Source organism: Helianthus annuus, chromosome 4 (genome assembly GCF_002127325.2).
Source record: "Helianthus annuus cultivar XRQ/B chromosome 4, HanXRQr2.0-SUNRISE, whole genome shotgun sequence".
NCBI lineage: Eukaryota > Viridiplantae > Streptophyta > Magnoliopsida > Asterales > Asteraceae > Helianthus > Helianthus annuus.
The window spans coordinates 191,804,321-191,821,208 of NC_035436.2; the positions used below are offsets into that span (position 1 = coordinate 191,804,321).

At 37.6% G+C, this 16,888-nt stretch overlaps 2 protein-coding genes across 4 annotated transcripts; one reads left to right on the forward strand and one right to left on the reverse strand.

Moving 5' to 3' along the window:
* Nucleotides 1-4,797: 4,797 nt before the first annotated feature.
* LOC118491181 lies at nucleotides 4,798-5,865 on the reverse strand. 2 transcript variants are annotated; one of them, XM_035988717.1, is made up of 4 exons: nucleotides 5,613-5,865; nucleotides 5,484-5,534; nucleotides 5,191-5,417; nucleotides 4,798-5,097 (listed from the first exon to the last, which is right to left on the reverse strand). In XM_035988717.1, the coding sequence occupies exons 1-4, from the start codon at nucleotides 5,632-5,634 to the stop codon at nucleotides 5,044-5,046; spliced, it is 354 nt and encodes a 117-aa protein (XP_035844610.1). In that variant the 5' UTR covers nucleotides 5,635-5,865; the 3' UTR covers nucleotides 4,798-5,043. The 2 variants fall into 2 exon arrangements, with proteins under 2 accessions (XP_035844610.1, XP_035844609.1); XM_035988716.1 differs by having other exon boundaries at nucleotides 5,484-5,865.
* A 3,131-nt stretch (nucleotides 5,866-8,996) lies between these two features.
* On the forward strand, nucleotides 8,997-13,391 carry LOC110937649. Of its 2 annotated transcripts, none has more exons than XM_022180101.2 (6): nucleotides 8,997-9,048; nucleotides 12,032-12,071; nucleotides 12,517-12,630; nucleotides 12,729-12,777; nucleotides 12,885-13,059; nucleotides 13,186-13,391. In XM_022180101.2, exons 1-6 carry the CDS (start codon nucleotides 9,026-9,028, stop codon nucleotides 13,262-13,264), a joined length of 480 nt encoding a protein of 159 aa, XP_022035793.1. In that variant the 5' UTR covers nucleotides 8,997-9,025; the 3' UTR covers nucleotides 13,265-13,391. The 2 variants fall into 2 exon arrangements, with proteins under 2 accessions (XP_022035793.1, XP_022035792.1); XM_022180100.2 differs by lacking the exon at nucleotides 8,997-9,048 and adding an exon at nucleotides 11,843-11,961.
* Nucleotides 13,392-16,888: the final 3,497 nt, after the last annotated feature.

Below are 16,888 nucleotides of genomic sequence, written 5' to 3' on the forward strand. Positions count from 1 at the left end.
CTGCCCTAGCCGCCCCCACTGGACCTCCCACCAACACCCCTCAACAATCGGCCCACAACCAATACCCGCCCAACAATCCACCCACCCCACCACCCTCCTACAACCCGGCCCAATCCTTTGACCAATACCAAAACCGTACCAACTCTCGTGGCCGTGGCCGCGGTCGGACCTCCTACCGTGGTCGTAGTCGCGAGCGTACCAACACATATCCTCATTACCCATCTCATTACCCTCACAACCCACCCTACAATCAAAACCAAATGCCAAACACCTACCCTTGGTACCCAAGCCCACCCGTCTGTCCCCACCCAGCCCAGTCTCCATGGGTCTAAACTTGGACCAAACCCAACAACACTACCACTCATCCTCAACAGCCTAGTGCCATGAATCCAAACCAAGCCCACTGTTATGGGCTTACGGCCCAACAGCCTCAAACCCCCAACTCTTTCCCATTTGGCCCACCCGCACCCTACCCCAACCCTCCTGTGGACCCACTTCAACCAACTGAACTTGGTGCAGCCTTGGCGACTCTCACCTTGAACCAACCAGAACCCACATGGAACATGGATACGGGTGCCTCTTCTCACGTCACTGCGGATCAGGGTAAAATCAGTTCACCTTTATCTAGTTCTATTAATACTAATATACTTGTTGGCAATGGTCAATCTTTACAAAATTTGGGCTCAGGTGATGGCTTTCACCAAACTGAAAACCAATCATATTTACTTAAAAACATTTTATATGCCCCAACCGTTGTCAAAAACCTTATTTCTATTCGTAAATTTACCCGTGATAACCTCGTTTCTATTGAATTTGATCCTAATGGCTTTACTTTGAAGGACTTCAAGACTGGACAACCTCTTTCGCGCCATGACAGCACCGGTGACCTTTACCCCTTCACTCCACCAACTCAAGTTTTTTTGGCAACTTCATCAAATAAATGGCATGATCGCCTAGGCCATCCTGGCCCTCAAGTTTTAAAATTTCTTTCAAGTGCTTTTAATCTTCCATGTACTAAGACATCTTTTGCTTTTTGTGACTCATGTCATTTATCCAATAGCAAAAGACTACCCTTTACTACTTCTAATTCCTTTACATAGGCACCTTTTGATATTGTCCATTGCGATCTTTGGACTTCTCCAGTTTTAAGTAATTCATCTTATAAATATTATATGGTACTTGTCGATAATTATTCAAACTATGTTTGGGTCTACCCCTTAAAGTTTAAATCAGAAACATTTGCCACCTTTGCTAAATTTCACAAATTCATACAAACTCAATTTCACAAAAATATAAAAGCCTTTCAATGTGATCTCGGTGGTGAATTCGACTACCATGCTTTCAAAAGTTTTGCAAATTCAACCGGTCTCACCTTTCGTTACTCATGCCCTCAGACTTCCTCACAAAATGGACGATCTGAGCGGATGATACGACGTCTCAATGATGTCATACGGGCTCTTCTTACTCACACGCACATCCCCCCACCTTTTGGGTAGAAGCCCTTCACACGGCCGCCTACCTCCACAATATTCTTCCTACCACCCGTCTCAACTACAACACCCCAACCTTCGCCTTATACCTTTGTCACCCAACCTATGAACACCTACGGGTGTTCGGGTGTGCGTGTTATCCAAACAAGTCTGCGACCCAACCTAACAAACTACTCCCACGTTCACACCGGTGCATCTTTCTTGGCTATCCCCCCGATTTTAGAGGTTACAGCTGTTTTGACCCTTCAACTGGAAAAGTACACATATCTAGACATGTCAACTTTGACGAGGACACCTTTCCCTTTGCCCAACCTTTACCCGAAACCGCGTACCAATTTCTTGATGACGAACCAATTACCTCACAAACCTTTAAATTTCCCTTAACTACCAACCCCACCGCCTCACCACAACAACAACCTCCCCACCCACCGTCCCCTAACCCACCGTCCCCTAACCCGGCTACCCCACCACCTACCACAAACCCACCGTCCCAACCACCCTCACCACTACTTCCTCACCCTCAACCAGAACCAGTCCTATCCAACCAGCCGATACCAACTAGCCACCACCCCGTGACCACCCGAGCCAAACTCGGCATCACCAAACCCAACCTCAAATATAACCTCCACACGACCACCACTACATCTATTTCCCCACTACCCACCTCCCACGTGAAAGCCTTGACCGACCCAAATTGGCGATACGCCATGCTTAATGAGTATAAATCATTAATGGACAACGATACTTGGGAGCTAGTTCCTCGCCCTACATCTCACCCGGTAATTCGATGTATGTGGCTTTTCCGCCATAAGTTTAAGGCCGATGGAACACTAGAACGATATAAGGCTCGCCTTGTTGTGAATGGCAAGTCACAAACGGTTGGCATTGATTGTACAGACACTTTCAGTCCGGTTGTGAAACCGGCTACCATTCGGACAGTCCTCTCCATTGCCATTACCAGGGGATGGCCCATTAACTAGGGCTGTAAACGAGTCGAGTCGAGCCGAGCTAGACCCAGCTCGAGCTCGGCTCGAACTCGATTCAAGTTGGCTCAGCTCGAGCTTGAATTTCAAATCGAGCTGAGATTTAAGGCTCGAGCTCGACTCGATTAGAATTCGAGCTAGCTCGGCTCGGCTCGATCTAGCTCGAACTAACAAAAAACCGTAAAAAATTTACTACTTAAAAAGCCTTTGAGAATGAATTTCTTCATAGACTAAGGGCCATAATTGCCATATAATTTAACCATACGGCTAAATATGCAAGTATAAATAGTTAATTCACTTTGTACATTGTCTTTACCTTCTTTTATAGGGGGAATACTTCCTTAGTTTTTGTTTTCTAAGCAATGTGGGACAAAAAAAATGAAGGACGTAAACCTTATCGAGCCAGCTCACGAGCTCACGAGCCGAGCCAGACCAAGCTCGAGCTCGGCTCGTTTACAAACCGAGCCGAGCCGAGCTGGCTCGTTAACAATCGAGCCAATTTCGAGCCGAGCTTTCTTCAAGCTTTTTTCGAGCGAGTTTCGAGCGAGCTGCGAGCCACGAGTTTTTTGAACACCCCTACCATTAACCAACTAGATGTTAAAAATGCCTTTTTACATGGTGACTTGCAGGAGACAGTTTTTATGAATCAACCACCGGGGTTCACCGATGGCACTAAACCCCATTATGTTTGCCGACTTCGGAAGTCCATCTACGGACTCAAGCAGGCACCACGTGCCTGGTTCAGTCGTTTTTCTAACTTTATTCTCTCACATGGTTTCAGGGGTAGTTTGTGTGATACGTCACTTTTTATATATCGTCGTGGTGATAAGCTTGCATATCTCTTATTATATGTTGATGACATCATTTTAACAGCCTCTTCCAACGAGCTACTTCAATCCATTATTCAGCTTCTTTCCAAGGAGTTTGCCATGTATGACTTAGGCGCCTTGCATCATTTCTTGGGTATTTCGGTACAATGAGATTCTAATGGATTATTTATGCCACAGTCTCAATATGCTCGCGACATTATCCATAGGGCTAATATGACCGATTGCAAGCCCTGTGCCACACCGGTGGATACGTCCTCCAAACTTAGTGCTTCTGATGGTGACGCACTTCTCGATGGAACTTTGTACCGCAGTCTCGCAGGCGCACTTCAGTACTTAACCTTCACTCGTCCTGACATCACTTATGTGGTACAACAAGTATGTTTATTTATGCATGCCCCTCGTGAGCCACATTTTGCTTTTCTCAAGCGGATTCTGAGATATGTTAAAGGCACTCTTGATTTAGGATTAAGATTATCCACCACTCCCAGCTCATCTCTCATTGCCTACTCTGATGCTGACTGGGGCGGATGCCCAGACTCCAGACGATCTACATCCGGTTACTATGTCTACATGGGTAACAATCTTTTGTCATGGTCCTCAAAGCGCCAACCCACAGTTTCTAGATCCAGCACTGAAGCCGAATACCGGGGAGTCGCTAATGTTGTTGCCAAAACCACTTGGCTGCGCAATCTCCTTCTAGAGCTCCATGTTCCGATACGTCAGGCAACTATTGTCTACTGTGACAATGTTTCAGCTGTTTATCTTTCAGAAAAACTGGTTCAGCATCAGAGAACTAAACATTTCGAGTTGGATATTCATTTTGTTCGAGAAAGAGTGCGTCTTGGTCAGGTCCGCGTTTTACATGTGCCATCTTCCTATCAGTACGCGGATATCTTCACCAAAGGGCTGTCAAGACAATTATTTGAAAATTTTCGATCCAGTTTGACCGTTTGTCACAACTCCCGCTCAAACTGAGGGGGAGTATTAGCGGAAATATTGACCAAGTACATATGGAAAGCATATATCTAGGAGTAGTGATAGCAGTGATAGTTGCCATTTTGTATCTATAAATATTCTGTACATCTTGGGAGGAGGGCATCGATTCAATCATAGTCAATATACAAAGTTAATAGTAAAGTGGTATTGGAGCTATTCGCAATAACTCTTAGTTTGGTAATATGATTAGTTAACACATATTCGTCAATCGTATTAAGGCCACGAGGTGTGTGTACCATAAGATAAACTGGGTTCATTTAACTTTTGAGAATTGCATTGGTGTAGACTTCTTGAGGTTGCCTATCAAAAAGTCGGTAAATGACACCTTTTCTCTACCCAACTTGTTTTTCAATGCATTATCATTCGGGTCTACAAACTTCCCTCATTTTGTTATCGCTCACTGAATAAATTACCAAAAATTGACGGTTTGCAACCCAAGAAGCAAAACTTATACAATTTTGCATCATCAAATTCCCAAAAATTTAGCATCTCCATTGATTAGTGATAATCTTGTATGATAGATTGTTATTCGAGTAATTACAACACAAATATGAAATCAATGAAAGTATGAAACTCACATTTCTCAGCTAGATCCATCCAAACAAGCACTAACATTTGATCAAAGTTTATTAGCATAGAGTTCCTTCTCAAAAAAAAAATCAACATGTAAGGTAACCTCACATGAAACAATCTTTATTTCTTTTGAAAGCAAGATGAATTCCATTGTTGAAGGGGTCCGGTTTGTCAATTCTTGACATGCAATCTTTCATCATGACAAAGTAGGATCCTGGAGAGGGCCTATGTGTTGATAGCAAACATTAATAATTATTAAAAATCCTAAGATAAAAACTAAAAATTAATAAGGATTCTGAATTTGATTTTTTTACTTACCAAACTCTGTATAGTTTGGATCTTTTTGGTGATTTCCACTGGACCCATGTTCTCGAAGGCCTCTAAGTCCATGACTTCTGGATCTTTGCGCTTCTTGTTTAAACGCAGGGGAAGTGCTCGGGATTTAGGAGCAGATACAGCTGGAGTCTCTTGTTTGACAAGAGCACTACTCTGGACGAAACTTAGGATCCATTCAAGATCAAACTTTATTGTTCCTTTTGAGCTTCCTACACCCAACAAATATTATCAGCATTCTGAGTTAAAAAGAAAATACAAGTACCTGAAGACATGACTGATTCTGAGGCTTGGGAATAGAGGCTGACTTCTTGGAAAGCATGCTCTGGCTGGAAGGAAGGTAATTAGAAGGAATGTTAATAGTGAAATATGGTGGTAAGCTCGGGAGGAGTACATGTGTGACTAACGTAAGAATGAAGTATCAAGCATGATTTATGGTGGTAAGCCAAAAGTGTCTCAGGAGACTCTTGTAGTCCCCTCTGCCGGAAAAATGAAGAAACGTATTGAATAAGAAGAAAAAGGGGTGGGGGTCCCACACACATATGGGCTACAAAATTTGAGGGTAATGGTTATGGTGGAGGGGATCATGGCGAGGGAACGATGTGGTTGTGGTGGAGGGGATAACGGGTATTGGAAAGTGGAGGAAAACGTTTGGGATGTTGTAGATGGTTGAAAAGTGGGATGGGACCCAAAGGTTTTGTATTTTTGTAGAGTAAACTACAGTTTGAGTCCTTGTGGTTAACACCATATGACACCATGAATCCCTACTTTTCTTATTTGACCAATCAAGTCCATGTGGTTGTTCAATTTAATCAATCAAGCTCCTCTTGACATAATTGGTTAGTTGACCGATGAAATGTCTACAATACCCTCATGTTATTATATTTCAACTAAAAAAATAAAAACTCTTTATTTCAATACATCTTCAACAAGAAACACCATCCCCTTTATCTTCTAGGGTTTCTTATGATGAGCATCAATTGCAAATCCTAACAACCCAGGAAAGAACTTGTAAAACCTAGGAATCAACTGGGCCGCTAATTGCCCCGTCTTTACACTTGAACTTATTGAAGCTTCAATAATACTTTTGTAATCCTCCACATTCTACATAACCACACCAACATAAAGCCCTAATTTCCGAAACTTATTAAGCAACCCTTAGAAATGAAAATCATTGCAAATTTGGGACGATACCTTTTCACCCAAAATCCTGCGAACATCCCCCATCAATCTCTCCCATCACACATATACTCTACAACACAACACTCTTGATTGCATTAATAGCTCCGGTGACAGGAACAACAACAACACTCTCGATTGCAACACAACAACAACAACACTCTCAACTGACCGGCTAATTGCCTCACCTTTACACTCTCGATGACAACACAACACTTTGATAGCGTCACTTGAACTCCGGCGACTTCGTCTAGAGACGCTTTGGTAGTACATCTACCTTAAGAAAAAAATCACTAACCTTAGGGGGTGTTTGGCCTAGCTTTTTTATCTAAGCTTATAGCTTTTTTAGCTTATTTTTACAAAATAAGCACTAATGAGTGTTTGGTTTAGCTTTTTAAGCTTATGCTTATTAGCTTATATAAGCTAATTTTAAGAAGCTTATGAGAACATGGTTTTTTAGCTTATTTGAATAAGCTTATTTGAAGAAGATGATTTTTTACTCATTACACACAATGATATTATACCCCTTCCCATAATACAAAATAACTTAACAAACAACTAAAGATTAATTATTAATTATCAACTTGTAGAATATAAGCTAATCCAAACACTTAAAAATAGCTTATCAAATGAAAGAAAATAAGCACAAGCAACTTTAAAATATAAGCATAAACCAAAAAAATAAAAGCTAGGCCAAATGGAATTGAGCTTGCGGCAGTAATACACATCAGCAGACTCCGGATACCCACCAACAACCCCACCCATTTTCCTACAAACATCCGAATCATGAATACACAAACTTTTCCTTCATCCTGCCCGAATAGTCAGATCAGTGGTAAGACTCGATTGATTAATTGAACAACCACAAGGACTTGATTGGTAAAAGTAGGGATTTATGGTGCCATCTGGTGTTAACAAAAGGGACTCAAATTGTAGTTTACTCTTTTTTTACTTTCTAAAATTCTTTGTTATTATTATTACTACCACTTAGGGTAAATAAGTAATGTTACTAGGCTTTAACGGAAAGAATAGACGTCCTTAGGGGTGGGATGGTCATTGTTATAAATTGCAAACCACTAGAAGGATCTATATAATTTCGGCAAAATTGCACTTTTCGTCCTTTATGTTTCAGGGTTTCTGCAGGCGCTGTCCTTTAAGTTTAAAAATTACACTTTATGTCCTTTATGTTTGCAACCTGTTACAGGCGGTGTCCTTTCTCATCAACCCAGTTAACTTTTGATGTTAAAACCTGAGGGACCTGAAATGAGGGACCTTTTATGTAAATAAGTGAAACATGAGGGACCTGAAATATACACTCTTCTTCTCTCTTAAAAAACTTTTCACTACACCAGCCTTGACAAAATCAGTTCGGTCCTCTTCTCCGAACCAAACTCATACCCGCACCACACCATATCTGACCCGTAACCTGAGACCCGACGGTACCCTTGTTTCTTGTAAACCCCAAACTGACGTGAACCCGACATCATCCGAACCAAGCTGAAACATCTCGGACCAAACTAATCCTGAACTCGTGTCTGAACTGATTGCTCAAAAACATCCCAAAACTGACTCGAACTTGAGCCGTCGTGACGCGAAACCTGAACCGGAAACCCTGAAACTTGAACCATTATTCCCGAACCGACCTGAACGGAGTTGCCATGGCTCCGACAGCTACTGCTGTCGTCGAGTACCTCTGTCGCCGCCGTTGATTTGACGGCGTTGGTCGCCGGTGACGTCGCCAGCGACGTCGTCTCTCTCTCTCTCCTTCGTCTCTCTCCTCTCACTCTGTCTCTCTCATCTCACTCCGTCTCTCTCCTCCCTTTCTTTCTCCGCTTATTTGGTCACATCACCGCCGTACGCCACCACCAAACGGTGGTGGCCGGCCGCATCTAAAACAGAGAGGTGTGGGTGTTGTCGGGTACACGGAGAAGAAGGGGGAGCTGTCGGCTGTGGTCGGAGCCACCTGCTCCTTGCCGGTTGTTTCGTCGGAGAGGGAAGGGAGGGGGATCGAAAGGGTGAGGAGCAGGGAGTATGTATTTGTCTGCAGTTGTATCGAGAGAGAGGGTATTGAAGATGAACTCTGCATTTTTTTGTCTGTGTTTGTTGAGTTTTAGATAAGGTGAGAGAGTGGATATGAGGGAAAGATGATTTAATTTTGAAGGTTTTCGATATGTTGAAACGGAGAAGAAGAGTGTATATTTCAGGTCCCTCATGTTTCACTTTTTTACATAAAAGGTCCCTCATTTCAGGTCCTCAGGTTTTAACATCAAAAGTTAACAGGGTTGCTGAGAAAAGACACCGCCTGTAACATGTTGCAAACATAAAGGACATAGAGTGTAATTTTTAAACTTAAAGGACAGCGCCTGCATAAACCCTGAAACATAAAGGACGAAAAGTGCAATTTTGCCTATAATTTCAAATTTTAAGGACCAAACATTCAATATATGCATATCATATGGACCTCAATTAACTCAGACGTATTTAAACAAGGGTAAAAAGTAATTTGGTATTAGTTTAAGGGCTTAAAAATCAAATAAAGAAAATTGATATAATAATAAATTCCAATAAAGAGAATATATAATCGACACGCCCGTCTCTGTTCGTGGAATTAAGATCGTAAATTCTCCTTCCTGGTTTCGCCATGGCTCGTGGTCCCCTGCTCAAGTATGTGTCTTTCGTTTGTGTTTATTGATTGAGTTTGCCCTATTTGTGATTTGTTTAGTTGGTGATCAGTAAGATTAATGGGGTACCGGCATCACCTTCTGGATCTAAGGTTGTAAGCACATCATCATCGATGAAACCTTTTATTATCGTTTCGTTTTTTACATATACATATATATTATGGTAGCGTTCGTTTCATGGAATGGAATGTTAGGAAGTTTTTCTTTGTAAAATTGATCTTGGTTGGGGGAGGGAGGAATTTGAAATCCTTCACTCTAATCTAATGAAATCTGTGAGTATTTCAACATTCCTTAGAAATCCTCTTCACTCTAATGAAGGAATGGAATGGAATGTTGAAATAGTCACAAATTTCATTGATTAAAGAAATTCATTGGATTTCAAATTCCTCCCTCCCCAAACCAAGATCAATTTTACAAAGAAAAACTTCCTACTTCCATTCCATTTCATGAAACGAACGCTACCCCTACCTTGCTTGTTAGGGTAATTAGCCTAGGGTTATTGATTTTCCAACACACATATGTTTTCTGTCACTATGGATTCCCGATAAAACAAACACTTGTTATTGTGATTTCAACTGATAACGATTAGAGTAAATTACATTTTTGGCCCCTGTGGTTATATCACTTTTACAATATTAGCCCAAAATAAGAATTTTTAACATATTTGCCCCCATGGTCTCTTTAACTAACCATTTTGGCCCCTAAGTCTAACCATTTTAGCCCACATGGTCTCTATAACTAACCATTGAGCTTGCAGCAGTAATACACATCAGCAGACTCCAGATACCCACCAACAACCCCACCCATTTTCCTACAAACATCCGAATCACGAATACACAAACCTATTTTCCTTCATCCTGCCCGAATAGTCAGATCAGTGGTAAGACTCGATTGATTAATTGAACAACCACAAGGACTTGATTGGTAAAAGTAGGGATTTATGGTGCCATCTGGTGTTAACAACAGGGACTTAAATTGTAGTTTACTCTTTTTTACTTTCTAAAATTCTTTATTATTATTACTACCACTTAGGGTAAATAAGTAATGTTACTAGGCTTTAACGGAAAAAATAGATGTCGTTAGGGGTGGGATCGTCATTGTTATAAATTGCAAACCACTAGAAATTTTAAGGACCAAACATCTATACTATATAATAAAAGAAACAAATGAGAGGACACATGTATTTATTGGAGTCATCTATTTTTTAGTTTTCTCATCTCTATCTCCTACTTAATTATAATTAATATTAATTAAAAGATAATTATAAAATAAAATTTAATATAAATTTAAACAATTCGTATAGGAGATAACGTAGTCTTTTGAAATATTTATTAGATTTCAAACTTATTTATCTTGAAATTAACAAAAAACTACACTAAATATAAATTAATATAATGTAAAGAGTTAAATGTCATTTTAGTCCCTGTGGTTTGGGTCATTTTGTCAGTTTAATCCAAAAGTTTTATACTACACAGGGTTTATAAAAATATAACAAAATATAACTTTTTATTGATTGGTATATAAAATTACATGTGCTCAACCCATACAAATGAGGTTCTTAAAAATGTAACTTTTTCATTATTTAATATATAAAATTAAATTTACCCAACCCATACAATACACTGGGTTCCTAAAGATATAATTTTTTTATTATTTAATATATAAAATTACATTCATTCAACACATGTAATAAACGAGATTTTTAAAGATATATTGTTTTATTAAATTGCATTTATTCAACCCGTGTAATAAATGGGGTTTTTAAAGATATTGTTTATTATTTGGTATATAAAATTACATTTATTTAACTTGTGTATTACACGTGGTTCTAACCTAGTTTAATATATGCAGATCATATGGACCTCAATTAACTTCGACGTATTTAAACAAGAGTAAAAAAGTAATTTGGTATTAGTTTAAGGGCTTAAAAACCAAATAAAGAAAATTCAATATCTACAAACCATATGGAGAGCAATAGTCTTTTTTATCAATTGGATGACATGGCGGAAGGGACATAGTGCCAGACAATTGTCTAACACTCCCCTGTTGACCCAACAAATTTACGATTTTATCCTGCTTTAAAATTACAATTTTGCTATCAGCTCAAAATTATGTTTTTATCCCCACTTAAAAATATATTTACGTTTTTGCTCCCAGTTAAATATTTCAATTTTGCCCCCGGTTCAAAATTACGATTTTGCCCCGTTTCAATTTACAGTTTTGCCATTAGTTTTTTACCTAAAATTACGATTTTACCATCAGTTCCAAATTATGTTTTTACCCCCACTTAAAAATTAATTTACGCTTTTGCTCCCAGCGAAAAATTCCAATTTTGCTCTCGGTTCAAAATTACGATCTTGCCCAGTATAAATTTATAGTTTTGCCATTAATTTTTTTTCTCACAGCCAAGTTACGATTTTGCCCTCAACTTAAATTTACATTTACATTTACATTTTGTCCATCGTTTTTGTTTGTTTTCCTGGTGAAATTACAATTTTGCCCCCAGTGTAAAATTACAGTCATGTCAGCAGCTTCCTGGCACTCCCCCATTGGTCCATTTAATTAACGATTTTATCCCTGCATTAAAATTATGATTTCGCCCTCAATTAAAAATTACGTTTTTCCAATCGTTTTAGTTTTTTTAGCAAAACTATAAAGGTTTTTTGTTTTAATTGTTTTACTCGATTTAATTTTTTTTCGTGTCAATGAGCTATAGTAGTCTTTCTTTAATGGATTGAGAATTATTCGGCCATCGCTCCGGCATCAACTAGCTGATATAATAAATTCCAATAAAGAGAATATATAATCGACACGCCCGTCTCTGTGCGTTGAATTAAGATCGTAAATTCTCCTTCCTTCTTTGTGGTTTCGCCATGGCTCGTGGTCCCCTGCTCAAGTATGTGTCCTTTCGTTTGTGTTTATTGATTGAGTTTGCCCTAATTGTGATTTGTTTTGTTGGTGATCAGAAAGATTAATGGGGTACCGGCATCACCTTCTGGATCTAAGGTTGTAAGAACATCATCATCATCCATAAAACCTTTTATTATTGTTTCGTTTTTACACATATATATACATATATATTATGTGTTGCTTGTTAGGGTAATTAGCCTAGGGTGATTGATTTTCCAACACACTGTCACTATGGGGTCAGTTTAATTTCCGATAAAACCAACACTTGTTATTGTGAGTTTCAACTGAGTTTTTGTGATGATCAAGTTTAGATATATCCAACACAGAAATTAGTTTATATGTATACTATTATGCTTTAGTTTTTGTCATGTCTTGCAAGTAAAGCCATGATTTTTAAATCCCAGTGTCACTAGTTTTGTTCTTTTTATTTTCAAACTAGGTTAGAAACCTATGTGTTATATTTTAGTACAGGTATGTTATAATCAAATGACTTGTAGTGTACAATCGTATTTAGTTTTTATTCTCAGTTGCCATTTTTTAGCTGGAGAAAAGGTTTGCCAAGATGCGTCTTTCTGAAAGTGGGAACATTAAGAAGAAGAAGAAGAAGAAGAAGGCGTCATTAGCTAATAAGGGAAATATCACATTGTTTGATGAAGTAATTATCAATGCATGCTGTATTATTATATATGATATATATCGTCATTGTATTGTGTTAATCATCTAGGTAATTCTGGTTAATTTTCCCAACTTCAGGTGGCCAACTTTGCTAAGACAAGTGCTTCTCATTCTTATGTGACTGAAGGTAATTCCAGTTCTTTTATGCCAAAACATATAAATAATGCCTGCTTGCTAGCTGCAACATGATTAACTTTTTCTAAGTCTAAACATGTTACATGTATATGTATATAGGGTCTCGACCTGCAATTCCATTTGTTGTATATGAGGGTGTTAAGGAGGTAGCTGACATCATGAGTCGTCCTGATTGGCCCAATCACAAACTTCAATCTGATTTGCATCAAGCTGAGTATATACTTATGGTGACTTGTCGCGCTTTCCGCAACTTGTTGCCAACTGGCTGGAGATAGTATGTTCCTTTCTCTTTTAGAAGCTCTATGCATACTTTTATCTTCTCTTTATATAATGTATGTTTGCACAAGTATATGGACGCTCCCACTTGAATCAAACTTTCATTTACTTGTTTTTTTTTCAGCGCACGGGAGTATGCCAGCGCTCTTATTGCAGGCTATGGCGAGGTTTTCACAAGGGATGACCTTCAATACATCGCGTAGTTTCATATTAATGTATGATATATGAGGGATAATATGTTGGAAGTTTGGAAATTACTAGTAAGGAACTAAATAAACATATTATAACTCTTAGTTTGGTAATATGATTAGTTAACACATATTCGTCAATTGTATTGGTGTAGACTTCTTGAAGTAGCCTATCAAAAAGTCGGTTAATGACACCTTTTCTCTACCCAACTTGTTTTTCAATGCATTATCACTCGGGTCTACATACTTCACTAAATTGTTTTGCTCACTGAATAAACTACCAAAAATTGACGGTTAAAGTTTCACTTGAATCTCAGCAACCCAAGAAGCAAATTCTGCATCCTAAAACCCCAAGAAACTGAGTATGTACGTATGCCCATCCCTACTTGCCACCACACCATTAATCGTTATTGGTTCGATTAGTTAAGATTGATATTTACACCAACTATAATTTACTATACAAGTAACACTATATTTAGAATACACTTCTATTTTCAACAAATTTAGATCAGAATGTCGAGTTTATTGTGTATTCTTGCTTGTTTATCTAACTAACTAAAAAAAAAAAAAAAAACCCTTATACATATAAGAGGCTTTATGTTAAAAAAAAGAGTAAACTGCCATTTTGGTCCCTGAGGTTTGGTCAGTTTTGCCATTTTAATCTAAATCTCAAACCTTTTGCATCTGGGTCCCTGTGATTTCAGTTTTGTTGTCATTTTGGTCCAAAAGTGAAATCAGCTCAAATTAAATCATAATGTTTTGTCCTTTTCCTCAGGGGTAGTTTGGTCATTACAAGTATTATTTTTAACAAATTATTAATTAAATTAATTAATCCCATCATTCAATTGTCCCCATAGAAAAACACGCACACAGAGATCAACACCTGGTTGTTAACTTGTAAATGCGTCAAAAGAAATCCATCATTCAATTTGGTGAACAACAACATTTTTCTTATTCAAAAACCCTAATTTCAAAACTCAAATCAAACTCTTATCTAATTACAATGAACTTCAACACCCACAATCCACAGTGCAAAAAACTCTGTTTTTTAACCATCAAAATCAACCTAACCTCATAAAAAAACACCACAATAGAAAACCCAAAAATCTTTAATCTATTGTTCATCTTCTGAAGCTCTTTTAGCCACAAAGGTAGTTGCTTTAAAGCTCTTCTTCAAGAGTTGTTATCCTCCTCTGTTTTTCCTTCGATCCATCTTTTTCGTTAAATTACCATAAAATTTTCTATCTTTATCTACTTTTCTTGATATTTGTTGCCATTAATTTTTATCTACTTTTCTTGACAAACACACATAGCCGCAAAGGCAGGTCCTCAATAGGGTTGGATTTCATGTGCTTTAATATCTTACTTCAAAAAAAAGATCTTTTATCCCGCCGCCGTCGTTCACAATCACCTCCAATACTTGATCTTCGAAACCAGATCTGGCTTGTTTTAGGACCAAGATTGGAAGGGTTTGAGAGAAGAGGGAATGCTCCAGGTTAGGGGGTCGATTAGGGGGGAACTTATGAGAATTAGGGGGTGTTTGTCCTAGCTTTTATTTTTTGGCTTACGCTTATATTTTTACACTAGCTTATAGCTTATTTTCTATTATTTCATAAGCTCTTTTTAAGTGTTTGGATTAGCTTATAGCTTATTTTATATCATTAGCCCTTACACCAAGAAGCTTCTTCAAATAAGCTAAAAAAACCATCTTCAAATAAGCTTCTTCAAATAAGCTATAAGCTTTGTTAAAAAAAGCTAGGCCAAACACCCCCTTAGCTCATAGTTTGATAGATTCATGGCAAAGATCATATGAATGGCATGAAGAAAAAGAATGGAGAGAGAGTGAGTGAGTGATCTGGGTGGGTTTCTTTCTAGAAAAGTGAAGGGAAAGAGAGGGAGATGACTATGAAAAAGAAAAACATTATTGTTTTAATAAAAGGTTTAAATAAAATAAAAAAGAAATGACAATTTTGCCCTTGAAGAAAAAGACAAAATAATAGGATTTAATTTGAGAAATATAAGTGATTTTATTTTTGAACCAAAATGGCAATAAAAGTAAAACCACAGGGACCCATATACAAAAGGTTTCAAATTTAGACTAAAATAGCAAAAGTGATCAAACCTCAGGGACCAAAATGACAATTTACTTAAAAAAAAACAAATCCCAAGTTTTCTTTGCTCATTTTATGATCTCATTTTTCATATTAAAATAGAACTTCACCTAATTGTATACCTATATTAATTTCAGAGTTAATTGTCATTTTAGTCCCTGTGGTTTGGGTAATTTTGACAGTTTAGTCCAAAGGTTTCATTTTTAACATCTGGATCCAAAAAGGTTTCATCGTTGCCATTTTGGTCCAACTGGCTTAACTCCATCCATATATGTTAAGTCTGCTAAGGGTATTTTAGTCATTTCATTTTTCTTTTTATTAACCCTTTATGGCTAAAATGACTAAAATGCCCTTGGCAGACTTAACAAATATGGATGGAGTTAAGTCAGTTGGACCAAAATGGCAACGATGAAACATTTTTGAATCCAGATGTTAAAAATGAAACCATTGGACTAAACTGGTAAAATGGACCAAACCACAGGGACTAAAATGGCAATTAACTCTTAATTTCAAATATAACTGAGCAATACTGTTTTAACGGTAACAGCTATAACGGCGTCAAATTATTTCACTTGACTTACTTGACTTTCTGGTTTACAACTATAGCAGTATAGCCTCTCACTTATTATTATTATTATTATTATTATTATTATTATTATTATTATTATTATTATTATTATTATTATTATTATTATTATTATTACACTATAAAGATGTAACTTTTTGTGCATTAGGAGTTGTACCCCAAGCTTGAAGAGTTTTTCAAAAAGAAAAAAAAAACTTGAGTTTCCACTTTTAACCCAAACATTTTATATTTTGTATTTTAACCCCTTTTATTTTTGTTTTACTTTTAACCCAAAGTTTTCCATCTTTTATAACTTAACAAAACACTTTATTATTTACAACTTTGATCCCCCATACTTTTTATCTTTCGCAAGTTTTTTATTTTACGTTTCGTTCTAAATTTTTAAAGTTAACATGTCGTAGCGTGCATGTGAGGTTCAACGTTTTTTGCTCTATTTTTTCATATTTGACAGACCTGTCGCAACGCGTCCATTTTTCCCTTTTACAAAGTTCATTGCAACGGGCGGGTCCTAGATCGACTAAGTTATTATTTTCTACGTTTTACATTTCTGGTTAATTTCTTCGCGTTAACACACTGTAACGGGTGTGCGTGGTTCAACGATTTTAGTCTGCTTTTCGTTCAGTGTAATTTTTATTATTTTATCTATTTTTTTACGATGTTCAGACTCGATGTCATTGTGGCATTGGTGCTACTTGGCACGGTTTTACGAACATTGTTAACCTATTAAATTTTTTACTAATATTTTGTTTCGGTTTACCCCTATATTTCCTTCACTTAAAAACTGTTTTTTTACGTGCATATTTTATGTACGGGTATGTATAAATATGATTTGTTCTACATTCCGACGTAAACTTTTTTTTATAGACGAGTCAGGTCAAATATAATACGTTTTCGTTTAAAGAAACCATTTTTACGTGCATATTTTTATGTAAGTTTTGGTAT